This window comes from Engystomops pustulosus, chromosome 2 (assembly GCF_040894005.1).
Source record: "Engystomops pustulosus chromosome 2, aEngPut4.maternal, whole genome shotgun sequence".
In the NCBI taxonomy this organism is placed as follows: Eukaryota; Metazoa; Chordata; class Amphibia; order Anura; family Leptodactylidae; genus Engystomops; species Engystomops pustulosus.
Genome location: NC_092412.1, coordinates 235793851 through 235815311, shown reverse-complemented (window position 1 = coordinate 235815311; position 21461 = coordinate 235793851). Strand labels below are relative to the sequence as shown.

The following is a 21461-nucleotide window of genomic DNA, read 5'->3' as shown; positions in this document are numbered from 1 at the left end:
TGAAATATACCTTTTTACACTTATGCAGTACTGTCCCATTGGAAGTCGTGGCAGGAAGTATAATGAATAGATATTCCTAGTCCTGTTGTTTTGTCATCCTCTTCCTCCACTAGACCCTTCTCTGAGCTCCGTATTCATACTGTATGCAGTGGAAGATGTGCACTGTTACATACATTTTACCCCCTGACACTGCGGGCCCCATAGCAGCGGCTATGGCTGAAGTTACACCCCTGCCTTCTAATTACATCCCACCGGACACTGTGCCGTAATAATATGTCAGGAAGTAGGGTGATTTTAAATATGAAACATAAAGAATAAAGAGGTAAACAAAATAAAAGAGGACTCCAGGAATGAGAGTTCGAAGTAGATTTTATTGAAGGTGAGAGGTCTCTCGGACATATATTACATTGTATATTGTACACAGACATACAGAGAAAAGTTGTGGCCAATTGTCCCTTTAATTTAAAAAAACATAACTTCTGACTGTTCAAAGTGATGACTATTACTTTATTAAGGACCAAAACTGATTTGTAAGACTATTACAAAGCACATAATGTTAAGTGATATTACACTGTAAAAATACATGTTCAGTAAAGAAAATATAGAGATCTCTGTTATCTTGACTCCGAACTTTAAGAAACAATACTGGAGAAACTTTTACACAGTGAACGTAGACGTAATGTGTACACATGACCTCGTCTACTAGCAGGAACAAGAGGCGGTATTTGGTGTGATGGGTGTTATACATAGAAACTTCATGACAGATGACTGTGGTTATTAATTGGGTTTTCCAGTTTAGAGATATAGATGATCCATTTATATTAGGTCATCAATACAATTGGTTTGATCTGACAATCTGCCAATTATGGCAGCCTCTAGAATGAACAGAGAGAATGTAGCCATTAGTACACCTCTCTGTATAGTGGCTTCACTTGGAAACTAGAACAGATCTCCCACTTCATTATTATTGCCCCTCCCCCAACTCCCCGATCTAATATTGATTACTAGTGATGAGCAGACCAATATAAATTCGAGTTCAGTCAGACAGTAATTTAAAAAATCTATTCTGTGCTGGTGCCGGCGGGGATGTCGGGTGAAACCCAGGACCAAACTTCTAATGAAGTTCAGGGTTGGGTCCGCTCAACACTATCGATGACCTATCCAATGGATAAATCACTATGTAACAATATCAGTACGCTAGAAAATCCCATTAACATAGCAAAATAATATCTTTCTAGGGCCAGTTATTGTCAGTTATGTGACATAACAATTATCAACAACACTTTATAGTGTCACAATGTGGACACCATATGGGTTGGTGCTACATTGCGACAGCCAATAAGAGAAAGTTGTAGAATGCAGATTTGTTACAAGGATTATATAAAACTGTGCAGAGTAGTAGGAGTGCTACACTAGAAGACAGTGACCAACAGCACCTTGAATTAACAATGTATTGGGGTATATTGTGCGGAAAAATAAATTTAAAATTCACTAAATTTAAATAAATCTATAAGCTTAGCAAAATTCTATAAGAAAATTGAACAGAAAATTGTCTTCTGAATTAAAAAAAAAGGAAAGAAAAGAAAAAGGAAAAACTCAAAAACAAATGCAAAACACAAAAAGGCAGTGCATCAAATTAATATCTTCCAGTTCTATCACACAAAAATAAATATTATTTTAATTAATTTAGGCAATTTTAAGAAGGGTTGCTCAATAACATTGTTCAACAAATGTAAAGGGAAAGACACATATCTCTCTTGTAATAAATTTGTATGACTGTACCAATCATCCAATTTTGTTAGCTCGGTGAAATAACGAAGCGGCGACTGCCCAATTTTTCAATCATGGCTGATACGGAGAAAAAAAACAGAAACAAACAGCGCATATATGTGGTGGAGAAGTTCTTTCACTGACAAACCTGTTCATAACTATATTAGAAAGGCATATACAGAGAAGATCAAAAGTTCCAGGACACACAGAAATTAAAATGATCCAGCAAGTAATGGGTAATGGGATCATGTCCATCTCATGGGCGCTATGTTAAAAATCACCGTATTAGATCAAAGGAGAAGTTCTCCAACGGGCAGGTCACATAGGATATCGAAGAAGACCAGAATTGTCTCACAAATCCGATTTTGGCAATCCATTTTTAAGATCTCTTGTTTTTCTAAAGTTATCAACATAGAGATTCTCCGTAGATTCTTATGCGGGTTCTTAAAGTAAAACTGTAAAATGAAAAAAAATGTTTTCCTAACTCTGCACTAAGCAAAAGTTTCCATGCTTTCTAGTCACCATGGGAAACACTATAGGACAGCTGGAGATGAGAGGAGGCAAGAAAATAGGACCTTGGGTGAGGTTACAAGCATGTGACTCATCATATGCTTTAGGTTGTCCATTTACAAATATGCTGTCCTGATTCATATGAATGTCCTGAGTGCTGAGGCTTCAGTGTCCTAAACTGATGTCACAACCAGGAAGTCCCGCCCACTTCTGGTAAAGCTGACAGGATTTTGCAGATAGCCTCATGTAACTATTAGCCCTATAGCTCAGGCTAGGAAAAAGCCAACAGCATGATACAGGTATCTTTGGAATTGTTATCAAAGGCTCTCTCCAGTTGTGATAAAACTATGTTTTGTCATTAACTTTACAGTTACACTTTAACAATTGCTTCCAGCGCGTTCTGTTCTCTGTTCAGTACCATGCCAAACAATATGCATTCAAGGGAATGTTTCTGGTTGTTGTTACAACTTTATGCGTAAATAAATTTTCAATCACCAGCAATCGCATTCCGATACTGCTACATGACCACCTTCCCATTGGGAAAACTTGCCTACTAAAAAGTAGGGCCCTCACCCATTACTTTCTGGGTATCCAGATGTGTCATTTTCCTTTGCATTTGTGTCCTGGGACTTATCCTTTAATATGGTGGGAATGGGAATAAGGGTGAAAGCTGGCGACTGGTGTCTGATTCTTTCCCATTGCCAGGTATCAGAGGAAAGAAGGATTGTGCCATCTGATATTAACATTTGTCATTCTTTTGTTCTCAAGGAAGAATCACTGACAGAGGTGCCCTTATTCCCCTACTTTGAGGATGAATTTTGCAGTTTAACAGAGTATCTGTTGTATAATAGACTTTTGATGTTGTTCAGTTATATTTTTACATGTCCATTATGTGGTATAGTAAAAGTGAAATTACTTCAAGTACCAAAAAAAATTAATTTACATTTGTAGTGCAATTAAGTCCAACATAACTAAAGTAGAGATTTACCCTGGATAACATATTGCTTTAAAGAAACACAGGTCTATCACACTCCTACAGGAAAGTCACAATACTCACATAACACGTTTCATAATAATGTGAATTACAAATGGCATCCAGTAGTGTGCGCCAAGCTGCCATCTGGCTCATCTATGTGTACATGAAGGGAGAGGATTCCGTGTTCTAGCTAGAAATCCATTAGACTATTGGGAATAACCTTGAGCACATCCTACGATACTACTCATTGTGTGAATTGTTCTACTTCAAGACAACCTCCGACTCACGTAGAAGGGATAAAGATGCATCTTCAGTCCTTAATAGTTGTCAACATTATGGAGAACGAGCGCCACTCTGCATGGAATGTAAACCTGAAATATAGGAAAACAATTGAGAAGAGGGGAGGATGTGTTGGCAGAAGCCAGACTATACAAATACCGGGAAATCGTCTTTGTGTAACTACGACAGCATAACAAGCGGAGAATGTTTAGTGAAGTGGTGAATGTTAACCACTAGAGTGCAGCAAGTCATCTGCAACCAGCGTCTTTTCATCAATAACACTTGAAGGTGTGGTACGTTCAGCGCGATTAGAATTCTTTAGCTGCTGAAACCTGTCTCAAAGCAACAACTAAGCCAAATACAATAATAGAGCGTCAGGGATGGCTTTTCATTTATGATACATAAAAACTAACTGATTGAGTAAAAGGTAAAGTGTTCTGCAACTTATGTCACAGATCTATAGATTTTTTTTTGTTTTTTACTTAAGCCCTTCACAGCTACCATATCTATATATCCTAATTGCCTACACTCCCTGCATGTGTATAAACGTCATGAGAATGGCTCCTTTCAAACTGGATTGTGAACCATCCACTGTTAAAGTCGCAGGCAAAAATGTGATTTTAGCATAAAGCTCTCCATTCACAACTGTAACTTCTAAAGGAAATCTACCACTAGCTGATAGACATATTAAATTGTAAATACTTACCTATGCTCCTCTTGATGTTGATCCTGGAGGTGCCCTTCTCTAAGCTGGACACACCAGGGTCACCTAAAAAAGAAACTTGGGACAAGTTGTTCGGGGCTCGGGCTGCTAATCACGCATGCCTCTAACACCTCCAATGCTGGAGAGGGAGGCGATGTCATGCAGGAGGTGTGCATAATTAGCAGCCTGGAGCACCGGACGTCTCGTGCTCTGGACTGCTAAATATAATTTCTTTCCTAGGCGATGTCAGCGTGTCAAGCTTAGAGAAGGACACCACCATGATCAACATCAAGAGGAGCGGAGGTAAGTATTTGTAGTTTAATATGTCTACCAGCTAGTAGTAGATTTCCTTTACGCTTTTTAAGACTGTATGTTCTATGTCACAGGTTCACAGCATATTTGTTCACATTTTAAGTCAGTTGTTGTCCAATTCTAAAAAGTACAAAAAAGTAATTCATTGAACTCTTACAATTAAAGTCTCACATCTCAAAAAAATTGTTATGATACATAAAGCAATACCAAAAATATTACATTTAAAGGGGATGTTCCAAGTTTTGATAGGGATAACAAGCCGATTGTGAGGATCTGACTATTAGGAGCCCACCGATCAAGAGAACGGGACCCCCGTGATTTAGAGTAGTGAAGTATCTTTCTGACTAGTTGATGGAGCGACAGGACATGCACGCCTCTCTGACCGAGTGGCATAGATAGGCAAGCACAGCACTCCTTGTTCTCATCGTGGGGGTACTAGAATTCCGACTGCCCCCCAATTACTGTTCAATTTCCTATCCTGTGGATCACAAGAATGCCAGCCCATTTAACCTCCAAAATTTAAAGATCAGATGGTTGTACATTTGGACAGCTGCTCTATCCATTTCTACTGGTGGAAATAGTGAGCGCAGTACTTGGCTACTTCTGTCAATGTTATTGACTGAGGCAGCAAGCATGCTCAGCCGGCCACTCCTTTCATTGGGGTACAACAGACCCCCATTCACTCAATGTATGGGCTCCAACATGCTATTCACTATGCTGTGGATGGGGATAACTTGTTGATTGGAATATGGTCAGTAGGTGATAAAGCCCTCTGCAGATCTTTGAGTCCCATATGAATGTTGTCTTTGTACCCATTTCACAGTCTGTCAAACCAAAATACTTACCAAGAGTGAATACTGTCGGTCGTTATAGGAAAGATTTTCCGTGAAGAATTCTGTCCTGTCATTAATCCTTTGATGTCCTCCATAGGCTTCACAATCTGTATCCAGCGCTATCATATACTTAGAATCAAGGCATTAAGAAAAATACTTGTACACTGTGCATTCAGATATAACACACATGAAAAAAAAAAAAAAAAAAAAACTGATATAAACTACCAAAACATTTTCAAAGGTAAAGTCCCATAGACTTGTATGCACTATAGAGATGGTAGTTGAGGAACACGTAAAACACAAATAATAATGCATGATAAAAGGACACCTTCTATAATTATTTTTTAACAGGTTTTATTGTTATACCCTATCCACAGAATAACAATTCATTCAGTAGGGGTATGTCTGCTGGGACCACTACCAATGGTTCCTGCCTAACAACGTGGTCCCATTTTCAGTAATTAAAGGAGAGGCAGTTCGGGCATACAGGCAGTCCCCGGGTTATATACAAGATAGGGTCCCGAGGTTTGTTCTCAAGTTGAATTTGTATGCAAGTCGAAACTGTATATTTTAGAATTGTAGATCCAGACAAAAAAAAATGTTCCCAGGGACAATTGGAGTTTAAACATTTTTTTGCTGTAATGGGACCAAGGATTATCAATAAAGCTTCATTACAGACACCTTACAGCTGATTATTGCATCATGGGACCATAGTAAAGCATCCATAGAGCTTCACTAGAGGTCAAAGGTCTGTAACTATGGGTTGTCTGTAAGTCGGGTGTCCTTAAGTAGGGGACTGCCTGTATGTCTTTTCCCTCCATTCACTGTCTATTGGAGTGCTGGAGAGCCTGTATGTAAACTCTTCTAAAAGAAGAGTCTTTATTTTGCAATGCATGTGAAGTCCATTTTTAATTTGTTTAAAAAAAACACAAAAAAAAAACGGATGCAGAATTTTCAATGGATTACGTCCTACAGTACACTCGTAGCGTATCTGCCCCAAACCATCCACTTTACTGTTGACCCAATTAATGGCATTTCTAAAACTAGTTGTGCCGATTTCTCGATGGGTCAGTTTATTATTCCTGAACCATTGTTCAGTATCGACAATCATCTAAATTGAGTCAACAAAAACGTGTTAAAGGCATCAGCACGACTCCCATAAAAGGAAGATTTCTTGTTTCTCAGTTTCATTAGGCTTACACAGTTTATTACGTCTTCAATGCAGTCCGATTTACTGTATAGACGAAATAAAACGACTCTTCCCAAACAATCGTGTATCTGTAAGCGCAGCGTTATCTATGAGGTTAATTACTTATTAAACGACTTTGCCTATACGGAGATTTCACATATAAATACCCAAAACAAAGTGATGTATAGAATCTGCCATGAATGCATAATGAGACATAAAACTGCACAATAATCCAACGCATAAATGATAATAAACAGATCAATTGGCATTTTAACTCAATTAAAATGAGAAGCGTAGACTATCCAGAATAGTTTAACGTTTATGGACGTTATTAAGTGGTCTACTTAAAATGCTATTTACTTTCTAAAAAATAAACTAAAACTTGAAAGTTTTTTTGTATATGCTGAGAGATGCACCGGGGCTCCGCTCAGTAGTAATAGGATGACCTTGCTTTACTAAGAGCACAGAAGACAGTAACAAAAGCACATAGTGTACTGAGGTATAAAGGTAGGAATGCTACACCGCCCTCACCTCTACACATATATTGTATACATTGTATTCTGTGTTTAGGGAGTGAATTTATAAACTGACTTCATGAACCCGAGACAATCCTTTCTGATGCAGGTTATGGTTACCTTTAATAACCTTGCATCAGAGGAAAGCAATGCCTATTATTTATGTAAGTAATGTACAAGCTATTGTAGGTTCTACACACAATACTGATATTATATGAATTTTAAAATTACAGGCATTAAGGATCAGGCTTGTACCCTACACTTTTCCCTTGAAAGGTTAGTCATTATGTGTGGACTTTTCTCTAAACTATTTTTTTTAGTTACATTAATAAAGATGTCCTACAGTTTTAGGATTGTTATATTTTGATCTAGAGCTACATTATTATTAAGCACTTACTGTATAATAAACTCTTCTTACAGTGACTTTGACTTGTATGTTAAAATTGTATTACGTAAAGGAGCCTATCTGAGAAGGGAGAAGAAAAGGGGCAGGGAACAAGCAGTATACTAAACCAATGATAAGAGGAGGTGTGTTTTAGACTGCCTTAAACTGCATGTAGGCAGAGTAGCTAAGGTAGTTTCAGATGATACATCAGTGCTAATGGTTTTTTGCTTTAGAAGCCCTCAAATAGTTGCAATTCCTGGTCCATGGCCAGAATTGTGACTATTTTCCCTCTATGCCTCCTGCACGTCAAGTATGATAAAGCTCACCTCAAATTGTAAAATGTGTAAAATAGTTTTTCTGTGCATTTATAAAAAAAAAATTACAAAAAGGAGGCTTCTCTTATCAAGATGCAAGTTAGCAATGTTTACAGATCACCCGATCTGGAATGTTCAAGAAGCAAAGTCAACATTTGAGGACATCAAATGTCTTAATGGCTGTCAACTTCTCCATTTATGAATCTCCTTTGTGCCGTACACAAGAACAAATCTTTTGAGAGTTAGCAATCTGATGCAATTATGGGAACGCACAACAGAAATCCTATGTCAGGTGCCTGAAAAGTGCCTGTAAAGCGTGGTAAGTACTTTAAGTGGGGGACTCCAAGGTCTTGAAAGGAACTCATTCAGGTTATACAAGTACTTTAGAAAAGCAAGCTATAAAAAAAAAAAAAAACAATTGTGATAGTATCCCCTTGTTTAAATTACCTTAAAATAGATGGTATTACCTCAAGATGGGTCTAACCTCTGGGAGAATTGAGAAAGCGTTTTGGAGAACATTTATATTTTACACAAGTAAGGCAGCTTATGCATTTATTCTTATTGTGCTTTGTACTGTAGCATGTTACATTCAATACAATTCGAGAAAATGGGAGGGGTAAATTACCAGGCGGAGCTACTCCATGAGAATAAAGTGTCTTAGGATATAATGGGAGGTCACTCATGGGATGTCTATTGCCTTCATTGTGCACATTTGAGTAGTTCTGAAAGGTCATCACCTACCAATCAAACATTCACCATGTTATCATGGAATAACCTCCCATGTTACAGAAGTGTCTAGAGCGTTAGAGCAAACATAAAAGGCAAGAAAAGGCAAATCCTCCTTCTATAAGTGCAGCGATTTTCTACAAATAGAGGGTGTGAATCTATTTGTTGGTCCACAGATAAGGCAACAAATTCATCTGAATCTCTTCTGCTTCACTTTGGAAGACTCCTTTGGAGTCTAGCTACTGTCATTCACCCCAGGGTTGGCCAAGGGAAAATGTAAAAATCTAGACAAAAAAGATAGGAGCCTTTCATGGAAAATTTGAGTTTTAGAAAACTAAAGGTGTTTTATACCCAACTCTCGGACAACTGGAGCAGCAATCATTACAGACCCAAACTGAATATTTTGAGAAATTCATATGAAGCTTCTATGACATGAACCTTTGATGATAAGCTTACCTCTAACTTCAAAAGAGTGGTTTTACTTCTAAAGACTACAAATGCCAAAACCATGGACACCCATAAAGTAACTCAATGCATATCACTATTCCAGTCCTATTGGGAGCAGGGGTATCCTAAATGGGTATATGCTTCTCAAAATAATTGGGTATCAAAGAAAACCACTCTTTCAAGTGCACACAACATTAAATAATTAAAGGTACCCTGTCATCAGCAATTGGCCCAATATACCACTACCAGTATGTTAAAGATCTTTATCTAGGGCTCAAACAACCCTTCTCAGTTGTAAGGTGACTTCCAGATTAACTGCTATAACCAAAATGGCTTCCGGGATGAGAGCAGAAACCAATATACACACTCCAGTCTCTTAGAAAATGCTAACTCACAATGTTTATTAGCGCGCAGCCACATATATAAAAAGCAGAAAATGATCTGCATAGGGACGTTAAAAGGTGATAAAATACTGCAATGCTATAGGCCAGCTGAAACATCAAAATATCCCCTTGAAGACATTCTCCTAAAATGTTGATGAACTATGCACTGTTTCTTCCAGAGGCCTTGTTCTCATATAAACAGAGGGCCACATTTATCACTTTTGTGCGCCTAAGTGTAGTAGTTGCGCCTAAATTCGGGCGCACTGTTTTGCCAGATTTATCACAAGCTACAACCATCTGTGATAAGTTAATTTCCTGCCTCTTATTAATCACTTTACTTTAAAACAGTTTAGGCGCAGTTTAGGCGCAATGTTAGATTCGGACACTTACATGTGATCCTGCTACAAGCTCCTCTCTGCTTCTCCCACATCCCAGAATGAAGATAACACTCACAGCAGCACCCAGGTGTGTGACACCCAGCACCCAGTGACCTCCTCAGCAGGGGCTTCTCCTGGAGGGGATCCCCCAATGCTGGTCTCCTGCTGCACCCCTGTAATTCTGCACAATATCCCCCTCAGACACACTGGTGATACTGTGCAGAATTACATGGGGGACACTTGTTTGTAGTATCTGCAAGCTTCTGCAAACTTGTGCAAACTTCTCTTGCTCTTACTGTGAGCTCAGCGTTTTGCAGAATATTTTGTAAATAGAAGGTGATGAACTGTAAATAGAGTCTGCAGCTCCTGTCTGTAATGTATCTAATGTATCTATTATCTGTCCTAGTGTCTGTCTGAGCTCTGCTGCTAGAAATGAGCTCTTCTGCAAAGGGGCTCAGTGCTTTCTTCTCAGATAACGCCACCTTCGAGCTGGAGTGTTTTTGCGCCCGTTTTTGCGCCTAAATGCAAAAGTCGCACGTGATGAATATCATTAGGCGCAGCAAAACATCTGGAATTGAAAGGTGGTTATTTTAGCTGCGCGGCTAATTTGACGTTTAATCGCAAAACGGGCGCAAAAACGGTGCGCCTAAACGAAAAGGCGCAAAAACAACAGAAAAAACAAGTGATAAATGTGGCCCAGAATGTTTATATTATACCAGCTACAAAATGTACTGAGAATGGCTCCTTAGTAACCAAAATAAGATAAGGAGAAAAAAAACTGTCTGAAGGACAACTATCTCTGACAAGACTCAAGGAGAAGCAGGCAAACAAGCAAACAGATTACACAACATGACCCCTGGCTAAGACAAGATGGCGTCCGGTTGGACAAAATTGCGTGAGAAATATATCTCTCACACAGTATGTTGTCAAACAACCTAAAACCTTCCATTTTTTTCTATTTTTGTTTCTTTCATGGTCCAGAGTGATGGCATCAACTAGAAAATCAACTTTGAAGGATGTAAATTGGTTGTATAAAGTCAAGGAGGAGGAGAGTTTAACACTGAAGTCAAGATGTGGAGCTCTGAATGCTTCCACCTCTGATTGCATCAGACTTCAGGAGATCTGGTTAGTGATGTCTTTGGATGCAGAACCCTCAGTTACAGTGAAGAGGAAGAGCTTGACTTTAGTGTTAAAATCTCTGCCTCCTTGACTTTGCCCAACCAGTTTACATCTCACTTCAAAATTGATTTTCTGGATGATGCCGCCACACTGAACCATGAAAGAAACATGATCTGGAAGGCGTTCAGCTACTTAGCAGCAATTGACCTAATAAACCACTACCAGTATAGTGCCAACAGGTTCCCTTTAAAATATACTGTATTGGGTGGAATTTCCCACCCACTTTGAAAACTAAAGAGAGCGGTTCAAAATGTTGCAAAATCTTGATTTGACTTTCTCAAACCAGAATCCTATAGTGAGGACTGCTTCACCTAAAATTAAATTGTAACATTACCGTTTTAAGGGAATTGAGTAAAAATATTAATTAAAAAAAACATAGATGCTAATCCATGAAGTCTTCCTGCCATTATGTCCATTAGCAGCTATACTAATAGGCTTCATTGCAGTCTATGGTTGACCAACTATATTACATGATGTCTTTATACTCAACCATTACCTACCAGTGACTGACTCAATGACCTTCTAATCTCATTAGAAGATCCAGGCCTTAAGTTGAAAAATGTCAAGGAGGACTGCATTTCCATTTTAATGTCCACCCGCCAGTGCCATCTGATCTACACACCTTAAGTTGCGGGTAATAAGTTTGGCTACTTAATCTTTCATACAGTATGTTAGCATTCATTTACATCACGCAAATAGCTTTCATTTGCATCAAAGTACTGTATGATTTTACATCTCCTGGCTAATTGACGGTATATGAACCAGTGCGTGCGTTCACAAATTGAAAATAAATGAGAATAAAAATGGCCTTGGGGGTAGAGTGAATAACCTAAATTTGGCAACTTAAAATTCAGTATCAGAAGTCGGTTTTGCTCAGAAATGAAGGTAATTGGGCAGGTATAATCTTTTTTGTTTTTAATTCAGTGCGATGAAGCGTTCGAAGATCAAACGTCTACAGAGTTATTGGATCTATGACCTAGAAATCACTTTGTAACAAAAACTCTTGTATCCTTCACTGCCACTTTTAACCTCCATTATTACATCATTAACATGGGTTTAGATCAGCGTTTGGCTGCCAACTGTTAAAGGTGTATGGGAAACATGCATTAAGCGGACGGCTACAGGTGGAGCAAGTGTTAACATTAAAAGGCATAAAATACCATTGAATTTAATTCATAGAATCCATTCAAAGTCAAGTTACTGCTTGGGACATGTATAATCTTGCCACTGCTTCATGAACATACAGTGGAACTTTGGATAATGGGAACATTCTTATAATCTTAACTGCTTGTAAATCAAAGCAAGTTTTCCCATAGGAAACCATGAAAATCCAGACAATTGGTTCCACAATGACCGAATACCTTGGAGTACAAGTAAAGTTAATGCACGTAATCCAAATCGCTCATATATCAAAGTAAGTTTTCCCATAGGAAATCATTGAAAAGTTGGAATTTCATTCCACGCCCCAAAAATATTTATGCATGTGTAGTACAACATTTAGAACCCTATATTTCTTCTACTTTTTTCAATTTGGTTTTATATAATTTTGTAAGAGATGGAGGTGAAATACAGTAGAGGGAGGGGAGGGCTCACATAATGCTTGTAAACAGAGTTACGAATTTTGTGAAATGCAATGCCTTGCAAAATGCTTGCAAAGTTACCTGTAATCTAAGGTTTCACTGAACAAATGTTTTGTTTAGCTACACATACATGTATTTTTAACGGGGAGTGTCTCTGGTATATAGTATGCAGGATGATATAACTCAAAATGCCCAATCCTATCTTCTACCATCTTGTCTATATACATTCATTTTGGTGGCTCTATGCTAAACCTGCTGATATGAATTATTTCCTTCTCAGTCTTCAGCCCTTGAAACAGGAAGCAAGGGTTATACTTCCAATAGTTTTAAAGTGTTGAGTCACACAAAACCTACAAAAAAAAAAAAAAAAACCTACAAAAAGCCAATAAGTTCCTGGTAAAGTCTTAAGGTTCTCTGTCACAAACACTAATCTAACAGCCCTAACAGGAAGGATATGAAATATAATTCTTTAAAGTTAAATCTTACCCATTAAGTTCTAAAAAAATGTAATAGGTAAATGAACTGAAAGAGCCAGAGATGACATGACTTGGGACAAAAACAAAAAGACAAAACAAAAGAAACCCTCTACTATTAAGATTCCACAGTTATTTTTAACAAATTATAGCCCTGAATACAGTGTTATTTCCACATAAATGATGAAAGTGTAAAGCTATAGAAGTCAATGGATACATTAAAATCAAGAGCGTAACAGAAATATAAACTGAACCGGCTCCAATTCTGCTCTTTTTGTATTTTTTATTGGGAAGGTAGATAACCCATTAAAGTCAATTCAATTCAGGTTTGGCCTATGTGAGTTTGCTGATTCTACTAGCAAGATTCTGTATGGGGGAGATCAAATAGCCATGGAGCCAGGGTCGGCTATAGATTTTAGTAGGCCCCTGGGTGACAGAGCCTCAGTGAGCCCTATTGCAGTGAACTCAGGTGGTGGGATTAAAAATTAAGAAATGTAAATAGTTCCCTAAAATATTCCTTAGTTTATCATACCAAACATCCCACTCATGGTTATTTTATAGAATGCCCCCTCACCCCTATGGATTCCTTATGTACAGCCTTATGTGGGCCTCTCCAGCAGCTCTAGGTCCCTTCACTTGCCCAGGTATGCCCAGTGTGGGCACATGCCCTGCATGGAACACATAGCGAAGAGTTGTATTGGTGCAGCAACCCACTAACGTGCCAATCAATTTACATAGCCATCGCCCAACCAGGGCTTTAGGACAAGATGGTAAAGAGGCCATGAAGAATATCTCATCTTTCGGCACTTCTATAATTATTAGGGTGCATGTCTAAACGCATGGACACATTTCTCTGAACCCATCTGCATTTTAGTTATGGCTGTAGCATCAATTCTTATAGGTAAAGATGCTTAGTTTCCTTTGATCTTCAAGTCATGAAAACCACCGTCTAAAAAGGATATTTTCCAGGTGTATTTACTCCTATTCTGTATCCAGTGAAGCTCTTGTAAGGATGGAAATTAAAGATGAAAAGAACATTTGCCCGCTCAAACACGATAATTTTGTCACCTTCATGCTTTGTACTGACATAGGCCTAAGAGAGAAGAAAGAATAAATCATTACATCAATGTAAAACATAAAGCCCAGAGCCTTGTAAATGTGACAGCTTCGGAATAAGAAAAAAAAATAAAAAATTTGTGACTCATGATTTTCAATTTTGCAATAGCTCAGGGGTATATGCAAAAAACTGTACTTAGTGGTCTCGTATTGATTAAAATGGTTCTCCTGCAGTTCCTGACACTGACCACTATACAGGAAATAGAACTGTTGTTGCTGCTCCGATATACCGCCCCGCTCAAGCCACCCTCCAATCATACTGGTGGTATGGTCCAATCATAAGACACACTCTGCTTGGTTCTATAAAGATCAAGGGTCAAAAGAAGGAGGGCTGCCACTGCATGGAACAAGAAAACCAGCTAGGTGGTGGGTTATTTTAAATAAAATAATGTCCATATTTAAACAGGATATTAGGGTCTGGGGCAGGGGTAAGGAGGTGGAGCGAAAACAAAAATAAAAAAAAGCTAAAAAGTTATAAACTACCTGTACCAGTGGCTCACTGTCACTGTTTGCATTGCCAGCCAAGCCGGAAGTACAGATGGTCATGTGACTACTGAGGCAAATCAGTGGTCACAGGAGAAGGATCGGTGAACTCATCGTTGAATGTCCTATTGGAAGTTTAAAATTTGAAAACCCCTTTTAAGGGCTGACAATAGTAACAGTGTCTTCTGCATTTGGAAACACAATATAGTTACTTTTTTAAGAGCATTTAGTGACCGATTACCGCAGATAACCGCCCAACCCTGTCGATGGAACGTTATACGGCACCGTCCAACGCTACATTTATATTAAAAGGCTCGTGAGGCAATAGCCAGGTATTTAAGTGAGGGAAAATATTTTCCTGCATATGTCCAAGATGTAGTGAAGGTTTGCTGTAGGGTCTAAACATTTTTAAAATTTTTAAAAAAATCTACTGTGAGAAATCTCTCAAGCGTAGTATCAGTGCATTGTTTTGTAGGCTATTCCATGTGTCAGATTTCTAAGAAGTATCGGATTTCTCAGAAAGTGCTCCACTACAGAGCGAGAGAAGAGGTCAGGCAGGATCTGAGCAGAATAGAAGAGGAGACAGAAAGCTTGTATGCACAACTTCACAATAAGAAAATCAAAATTACACTCGGCAAGGGTTTCCCGACAGGTTCTAAGTCAACAGCTTTCCTCAAATGTACAAGCCCAATACCTGCAAGTGTAAAGAGAGGACTCCAGGATGTTGGTCTTACAAGCACTTTAAAAGAATAAAACTGGAAGCTAACAAGTTCATATTGTAAATGTGTAAAGAAAAAAGTATATATCCATAAAAGTATAAAGGATGAAATCCTCTAATTTAAACATGTATGGATGAAAGCAGAGAACATATGCAAAAAAGAAAAAAAATATGACGGGGGAGCATTTGATGTCTTCTGTCAAGCCTGGTGGTGAAATGTTATACAGTATCAAAGCAACCCCCTCCTATGAGTACAAAGACCGTTGCCAGCCCTTGTGGCCAACCTGCAGGAGCCACAAAGCTAATGCACAAAGTGACCGGTCAATGATTGTAGACATCTTTGTGAAAAATTTGACAGACAAGAAAAAAATTGTTTATTTTTCCTCTTCCATCTCCTTTCAGCAGCAAAGCCACAAGACTGGTCATTAATGTGTCTTCAGTATGGGTGTGACAATTGGTACCCCCAACAAAAGATCCCCGATACACAGTAAACCAAGCAAGAGATGGACATTACAGGTCAATTGAAATTGAAAAATTATTTTGTTGTCTTGCTATTACCATCATTGTTATCACTATATTGCATTATGGCTATTAATGACATCATAGTTATATGGCCAAGCGCACGGAGTAGTTGCGGACCTGCAGCTGGCATGAAGAAAGAAGAGGCGCCGCCCAAAGAGCTATCGCAGACCTGCTGCACACATAAATATAGAAGAGGAGCTGCCTGGGGCATCAGAATGGTGTTTATTTTTGGCTGGCAGGCAATATATACTACAGGGGGCTGGCTTGGAAGCTACATATTACAGGGGGCTGGCTGGTTGTATACTACAGGGGGCTGGCTGGAAACTATATACTACAGGGGGCTGGCTTGGAAGCTACATACTACAGGGGTTGGCTTGGAAGCTACATACTACAGGGGTTGGCTTGGAAGCTACATACTACAGGGGTTGGCTTGGAAGCTACATACTACAGGGGTTGGCTTGGAAGCTACATACTACAGGGGTTGGCTTGGAAGCTGTATACTACAGGGGGCTGGCTGTATACTACAGGGGGCTGGCTGTATACTACAGGGGGCTGGCTGTATACTACAGGGGGCTGGCTGTATACTACAGGGGGCTGGCTGTATACTACAGGGGGCTGGCTGTATACTACAGGGGGCTGGCTGTATACTACAGGGGGCTGGCTGTATACTACAGGGGGCTGGCTGTATACTACAGGGGGCTGGCTGGCTGTATACTGGGAGGCTGGCTGGCTGTATACTGGGAGGCTGGCTGGCTGTATACTGGGAGGCTGTGACCAATGCATTTCCCACCCTCGGCTTATACTCAAGTCAATAGGTTTTCCCAGTTTTTGGTGGTAAAATTAGGTACTCAGGCTTATACTCAGTCGGCATATACTAGAGTATATACGGTAATCTTAATACATATTGTGTCCTTAGACCAAATATATATTATTTTAATGAATTCTCATATCATTTATGCTATTATTCCATTCTATATGTTATTTTCTTTGACAACTTGACTTTGTGCCTGAGATTATTAATACGTGCTTGCCTCTTTTCTATAGGGTTATCATTGCCGGCTTCAATTAAAAGAGTATTTACATTGACATTTCAATAAGCAGCCAAGCTTCCTACACACTTTGGTTTGCTAGGATCTATATAATCCTAAAGAGAAGAGATCGAGGGCATCACCAACTTAATATCCACACATCCAATAAATCAAGGTAGAGAATGATAAGTATACGTTCATGCAATGAGGCAGTGATAAAAAAGGTGCATAAAAAGGAAATTAAGCATGTTAAATGAGATTTTTTTTTCGTGCAGCGCTTACCGGAGGTGATGACAGCCAGCCAAATTTTTCCTCTAATCTGTTCATGTCTCGGTCAAAGGCATAAAGAAAGCGATAGCGCAAAAGCTGATCATCAACCAGATGAAACTGTCTCCTGGCATAGTGATAACTTTCATTATTCCCTTTTCTTGGGAAATCCAACCATTCTGGATGGCCGAATTCATTACCTACATGGAAAAACACATAGAGCATATATAGTAATGTATAAACAATATGAAACATTGAGATATTACAAAAATATTACAATTTTTTTTAAAAGGGGTTGTCAAAAATCACATGAAGAGTACATTTTTCCTCATGGTATATGGGTAATTTTTTGGCATTGCAGCTGGTTTACGTTCAAGAGAAAGGCAGCCATAGTTTAATGAAAACATCCAGGATTTTTCCTTTAAAGGGAACCTGTCAGCAGAACATGACCAAATAATACATAGTCAACCAGTGTAACACCTTTAAGATGACGTTTCTTTCATGGCCCCCAGTGCCGGCATCACCCAGAAAATCAATGTTGAAGACATGTGTAAACTCGATCTATAAAGCTATGGAGGTGGAGGATTTACTTAAAGGGGTATTCCCATCTGGGGATTTACATTTAATTAAATTCATTTGCCATATGAAAACATTTCTTCATTTGGATGTTATTCAAAAAAATTTTCCTGTGTGAAGATAATTTCTCATAATTGTAGCCATGTTGTTCCTTAGAAACCAGATAGCTTCCCCGGATACGACCACGTCACCCTCTGGCAGCGGTGGCCAGAGATGCGCTATTGAGCCCTGCCGGACCACCAGGATTCAGGGATCATTACCACTGGACGGCTGTGGGACAAACCGTAACTAACGGACATTTTATACACAAAAACTTTTTGGTTTTTTGTGCAATCTCTCCAGCAGAGGTGGCCGTATCCAAGGAAGCTATCTAGTTTCTAAGGGACCACATGACTACATTTTTTTGAATACCATCCAATTGAAGAAATGTTTATATATGGCGGATTAATGAAACTGAATGTGAGTGCCCAGACGAGAAGACCCCTTTAAGTCAAGAATGTTTCTACCCCTGTGATTGACATCATGACTTCAAGGAGAGCCTTATAGTGATGTCACTTATTGCAAATATGTCAATTACAATGAAGGATTGCATTTTGAGGCATGGAAAGCTTGAGATCTAGGTCTCTGTGACTTTATGCAACCATGAGCAGCAAAATTGTGGAACTCTCTACCCTAAAATGTTGTAATGGCTGATATTATGAACATGTTTAAAAGGGGCCTGGAAAGCAATAATATAACATCTTATGGGAATAAAACTTTTTGTAAATAAGTTGATCAAGGAAGTTATTCTGACCGCCCTATTAGGGGTTGGGAAGAAATTTTTCCCTGATTTGGACCAATTGGCATCAGCTGTGCAAGGGTTTTTGTTTTTGCATTCTTCCAGATTAACACTGTATAAAGTAGAATTAATTAGTTGGACTTGATGGTATTTTTTTTTTCTTTTAACCCTATTTACAATGATACTTTGAATCTACAGCTCACTTCAAAGTTTATTTCCTGGATGATGCAACCATGAAGGACCAAGAAACAAACATGATCTGCATGACATCATATTATTAGCAATTTATGAGGATGGTTACTGCTGACAGCTTCCCTATAACATAAAGGGGTTCTTCAGCGACACAACAAATGAACAAATTAGCCAATTAGCTAACTTGCTAATCAGAGGGGGCCTCAGTGATGGGGCCTACAGAGAACGCGAGAACGAGGGCCCGTTGTACCCTCCTCAGAGATAAAGAGAGCAGCCGGTCACGTATGCGCTGGCTGGTCTATTCATCTCTATAGCTCTGACAGAGACTACAGACTATGGTGCTTGGCTACATTGGGGTACAACGGACCCTCGTTCATGTGAACCATGGGGGTCCCATCAATGAGAACCCCACCAATCAGCAAGTTAGCCCCCATCCTGTGGATCCAAAAACTTTTGTAAAAGTCATTTGTTTTAGAGGAGTTTTCAAAGTTAAAAAAAATGTATACTTGTAAGGTTGTACGGTTGGTTTACTGCATGGAATATCTGTGAACAAATCCAATCATTTTTACGGACCCCACAATGGGGGGTACAGTCTGTAGAGTACCAGCTGTAGACTATAATGCATTTGGACAGAATCCCAAGATTTTGGCTAAGTCTAAACGCACACAAACCAGATACATTTTTGATCTATTACGGTACTTCTTCTTTTGACTGCAGATTTTCATTAGTCTGGTATCTGCTTCTCACTGATCATTATAAACTAAAGCAGGAGTGACCCAGGAAAAGGTTTTCTGACTAGGGTCCGCTCTACTTTTTAAAGGATCGGTCATACAGGCAGATGAAATAACGGCTGCGGGCCCTGATTAAATTGTATTGCATTTTGCGCAAAATGGAAACGGCCGTCATGATCATCTAGACTCAGAGGTAAGCCATAGTTAGGTCAAGGGTTAATCAAGGGTTTTATTATTAATAATTATTTTATTAGTAACTCCCGTAGGCCGGATCACGTAGCACTCACTTACTTTACATCAGCAACTAACTCAAAAGCTTTTTTTACAACTTTTTACAATATCACAGTTTCTCGAATTTGGAAATTTTTAACTTCACTCACACTCCCCGCGCATAAACAATGTAACAATAGATTAAAAACAATGCTAAAGATAATTAAGTAACTCCACAGAGAAATACCAAAGGCTTTTATCCTCACATTTCCTCTGTAAACAGCAACATGTGAAGCATGGATAATGTGGAGGTAAGTACGAGGACATACCACTGAGATTTGTGTTCCTGTAATTAATTTTAAAGTTGCTTCTTCTAAAACTATAAAATGACAAAGGAGACGGGGAGAACAATTAATGGGATTTAAAACAATAGGGTGCTAATGAATAACAAAAATGTCTGAAAATAAGCGCTTTATTTATTCTTGTAGGAGATGATCTTCAGCAGACCATAGCAATTACCAACCAGTTTTACAATATGAACTTTTTATTATAATAAAAAAGGTAAAATATTAGATGTAGTGACTGTTTGTAAGGATTAAAACTGCAAACCCAAAAGAGCAAAACATGATAGAATAAGGCAGAGAGAACTTGGCCCTTATTCCTATTCACAGAAGAAAAGGACGGCCTGCAAACACCGGAAGGAATAACCACATCCGTGTGAAAGAGCCCATGGAGGCAAGTGCTAGCATGACCATACAATGGCCTTACATAGTGTGGTCATAGGTCAACAACTAGAACACACCTGATCATCCACGTGCTTCATCAGACCAGGCCACGTTCTTCCAAGGGTGCAGAACTGCCCGATATTCTTCTTTCCAACACGTAAAATGCAAAAAACTCTCTGTCGAATGGTTGCTTATTGTTAATAGAGCGAATCCCTTTGTTATCGTCACCAGATACTGTAACTTATTGGTAATGTCATTCCTATGAACATGTTTTATCGTTACAGTCCCCGGGTTACGTACAAGATTTCTTCTTAAGCTGAATTTGTATGCAAGTCGGAACTGTATATTTTATAATTGTAGCTCCAGACTTTTTTTTTTGTCCCAGTCACCTTTGGATTTCTAAAAAAATGTTTTGTTGTCATAGGACCAAGGATTATCAATAAAGCTTCATTACAGACATCTTTCAGCTGATCATTGCAGCCTGGGAATAAAGATAAGCATCCAGAGAGCTTCACCAGAGGTCACAGTGGGCAGAGAGGTCCGTTTGTAACTCGGGTCGTCTGTAAGTCGGGGACCGCCTGTATATAACACAGTGGATGTGTAACTGAATGTTAGGATTCACTTTAAAAGGTCTTACCCAAAGTTGTCCCCTGGTTTTCATTCTTTAACCCACATACGGGTAGGCGGCCACAAGAGTGACAATTATGTTTAGACATTTTTGCAGGGTATCGAAAGTTAATAATTGCTCAAGCAACTGCTTATTGGAAAAGCTGCCTAAATATATGGATTATGAGGAATGACTGAACATGCATTCTATACTTTAAGAACCCTGCAGGGTGTGCATGTCTGAAGAAGAAAGAAAGCCAACTAAAGCAATGCATTCAGTTAAAGTAAATATACCATCAAAATCAAGCACAATTACCAAGGGACTCACTCCAGGCAACGTGACTGTGGTAATCTTCTTAAATTTGTTATTTAAGGCCTCCTTACTTCTACAATCAACTGTTAAAATGATGCTAATGAGCCAGAAAGGCTTTGGGGGCGTTACACTGTCTCTTACCCTCCCACTGCTGCCTCAGCACTCCCCCTCCCTCTGCCTGCTATAATCTCGTGGCAGCAGAGGAAGTTTCAGAACACAGAGGGAAGGGGCAAACCCAGCTGTAC

General features: G+C 39.0%; 1 protein-coding gene across 2 annotated transcripts in view; it reads right to left on the bottom strand.

Moving 5' to 3' along the window:
* Positions 1-351: 351 nt before the first annotated feature.
* The window catches only part of GBE1 (1,4-alpha-glucan branching enzyme 1), a 108144-nt gene continuing 87034 nt past the window's right edge, over positions 352-21461 (bottom strand). For both annotated transcript variants that reach the window (XM_072138538.1, XM_072138537.1), the window contains exons 14-17: positions 17101-17285; positions 13916-14044; positions 5396-5515; positions 352-3627 (exon numbers count right to left, since the gene is read on the bottom strand). In XM_072138538.1, coding sequence (XP_071994639.1) covers positions 3574-3627; positions 5396-5515; positions 13916-14044; positions 17101-17285 — 488 coding nt within the window. In that variant the 3' untranslated portion in view covers positions 352-3573. The remainder of the gene's footprint in view (positions 3628-5395; positions 5516-13915; positions 14045-17100; positions 17286-21461) is intronic.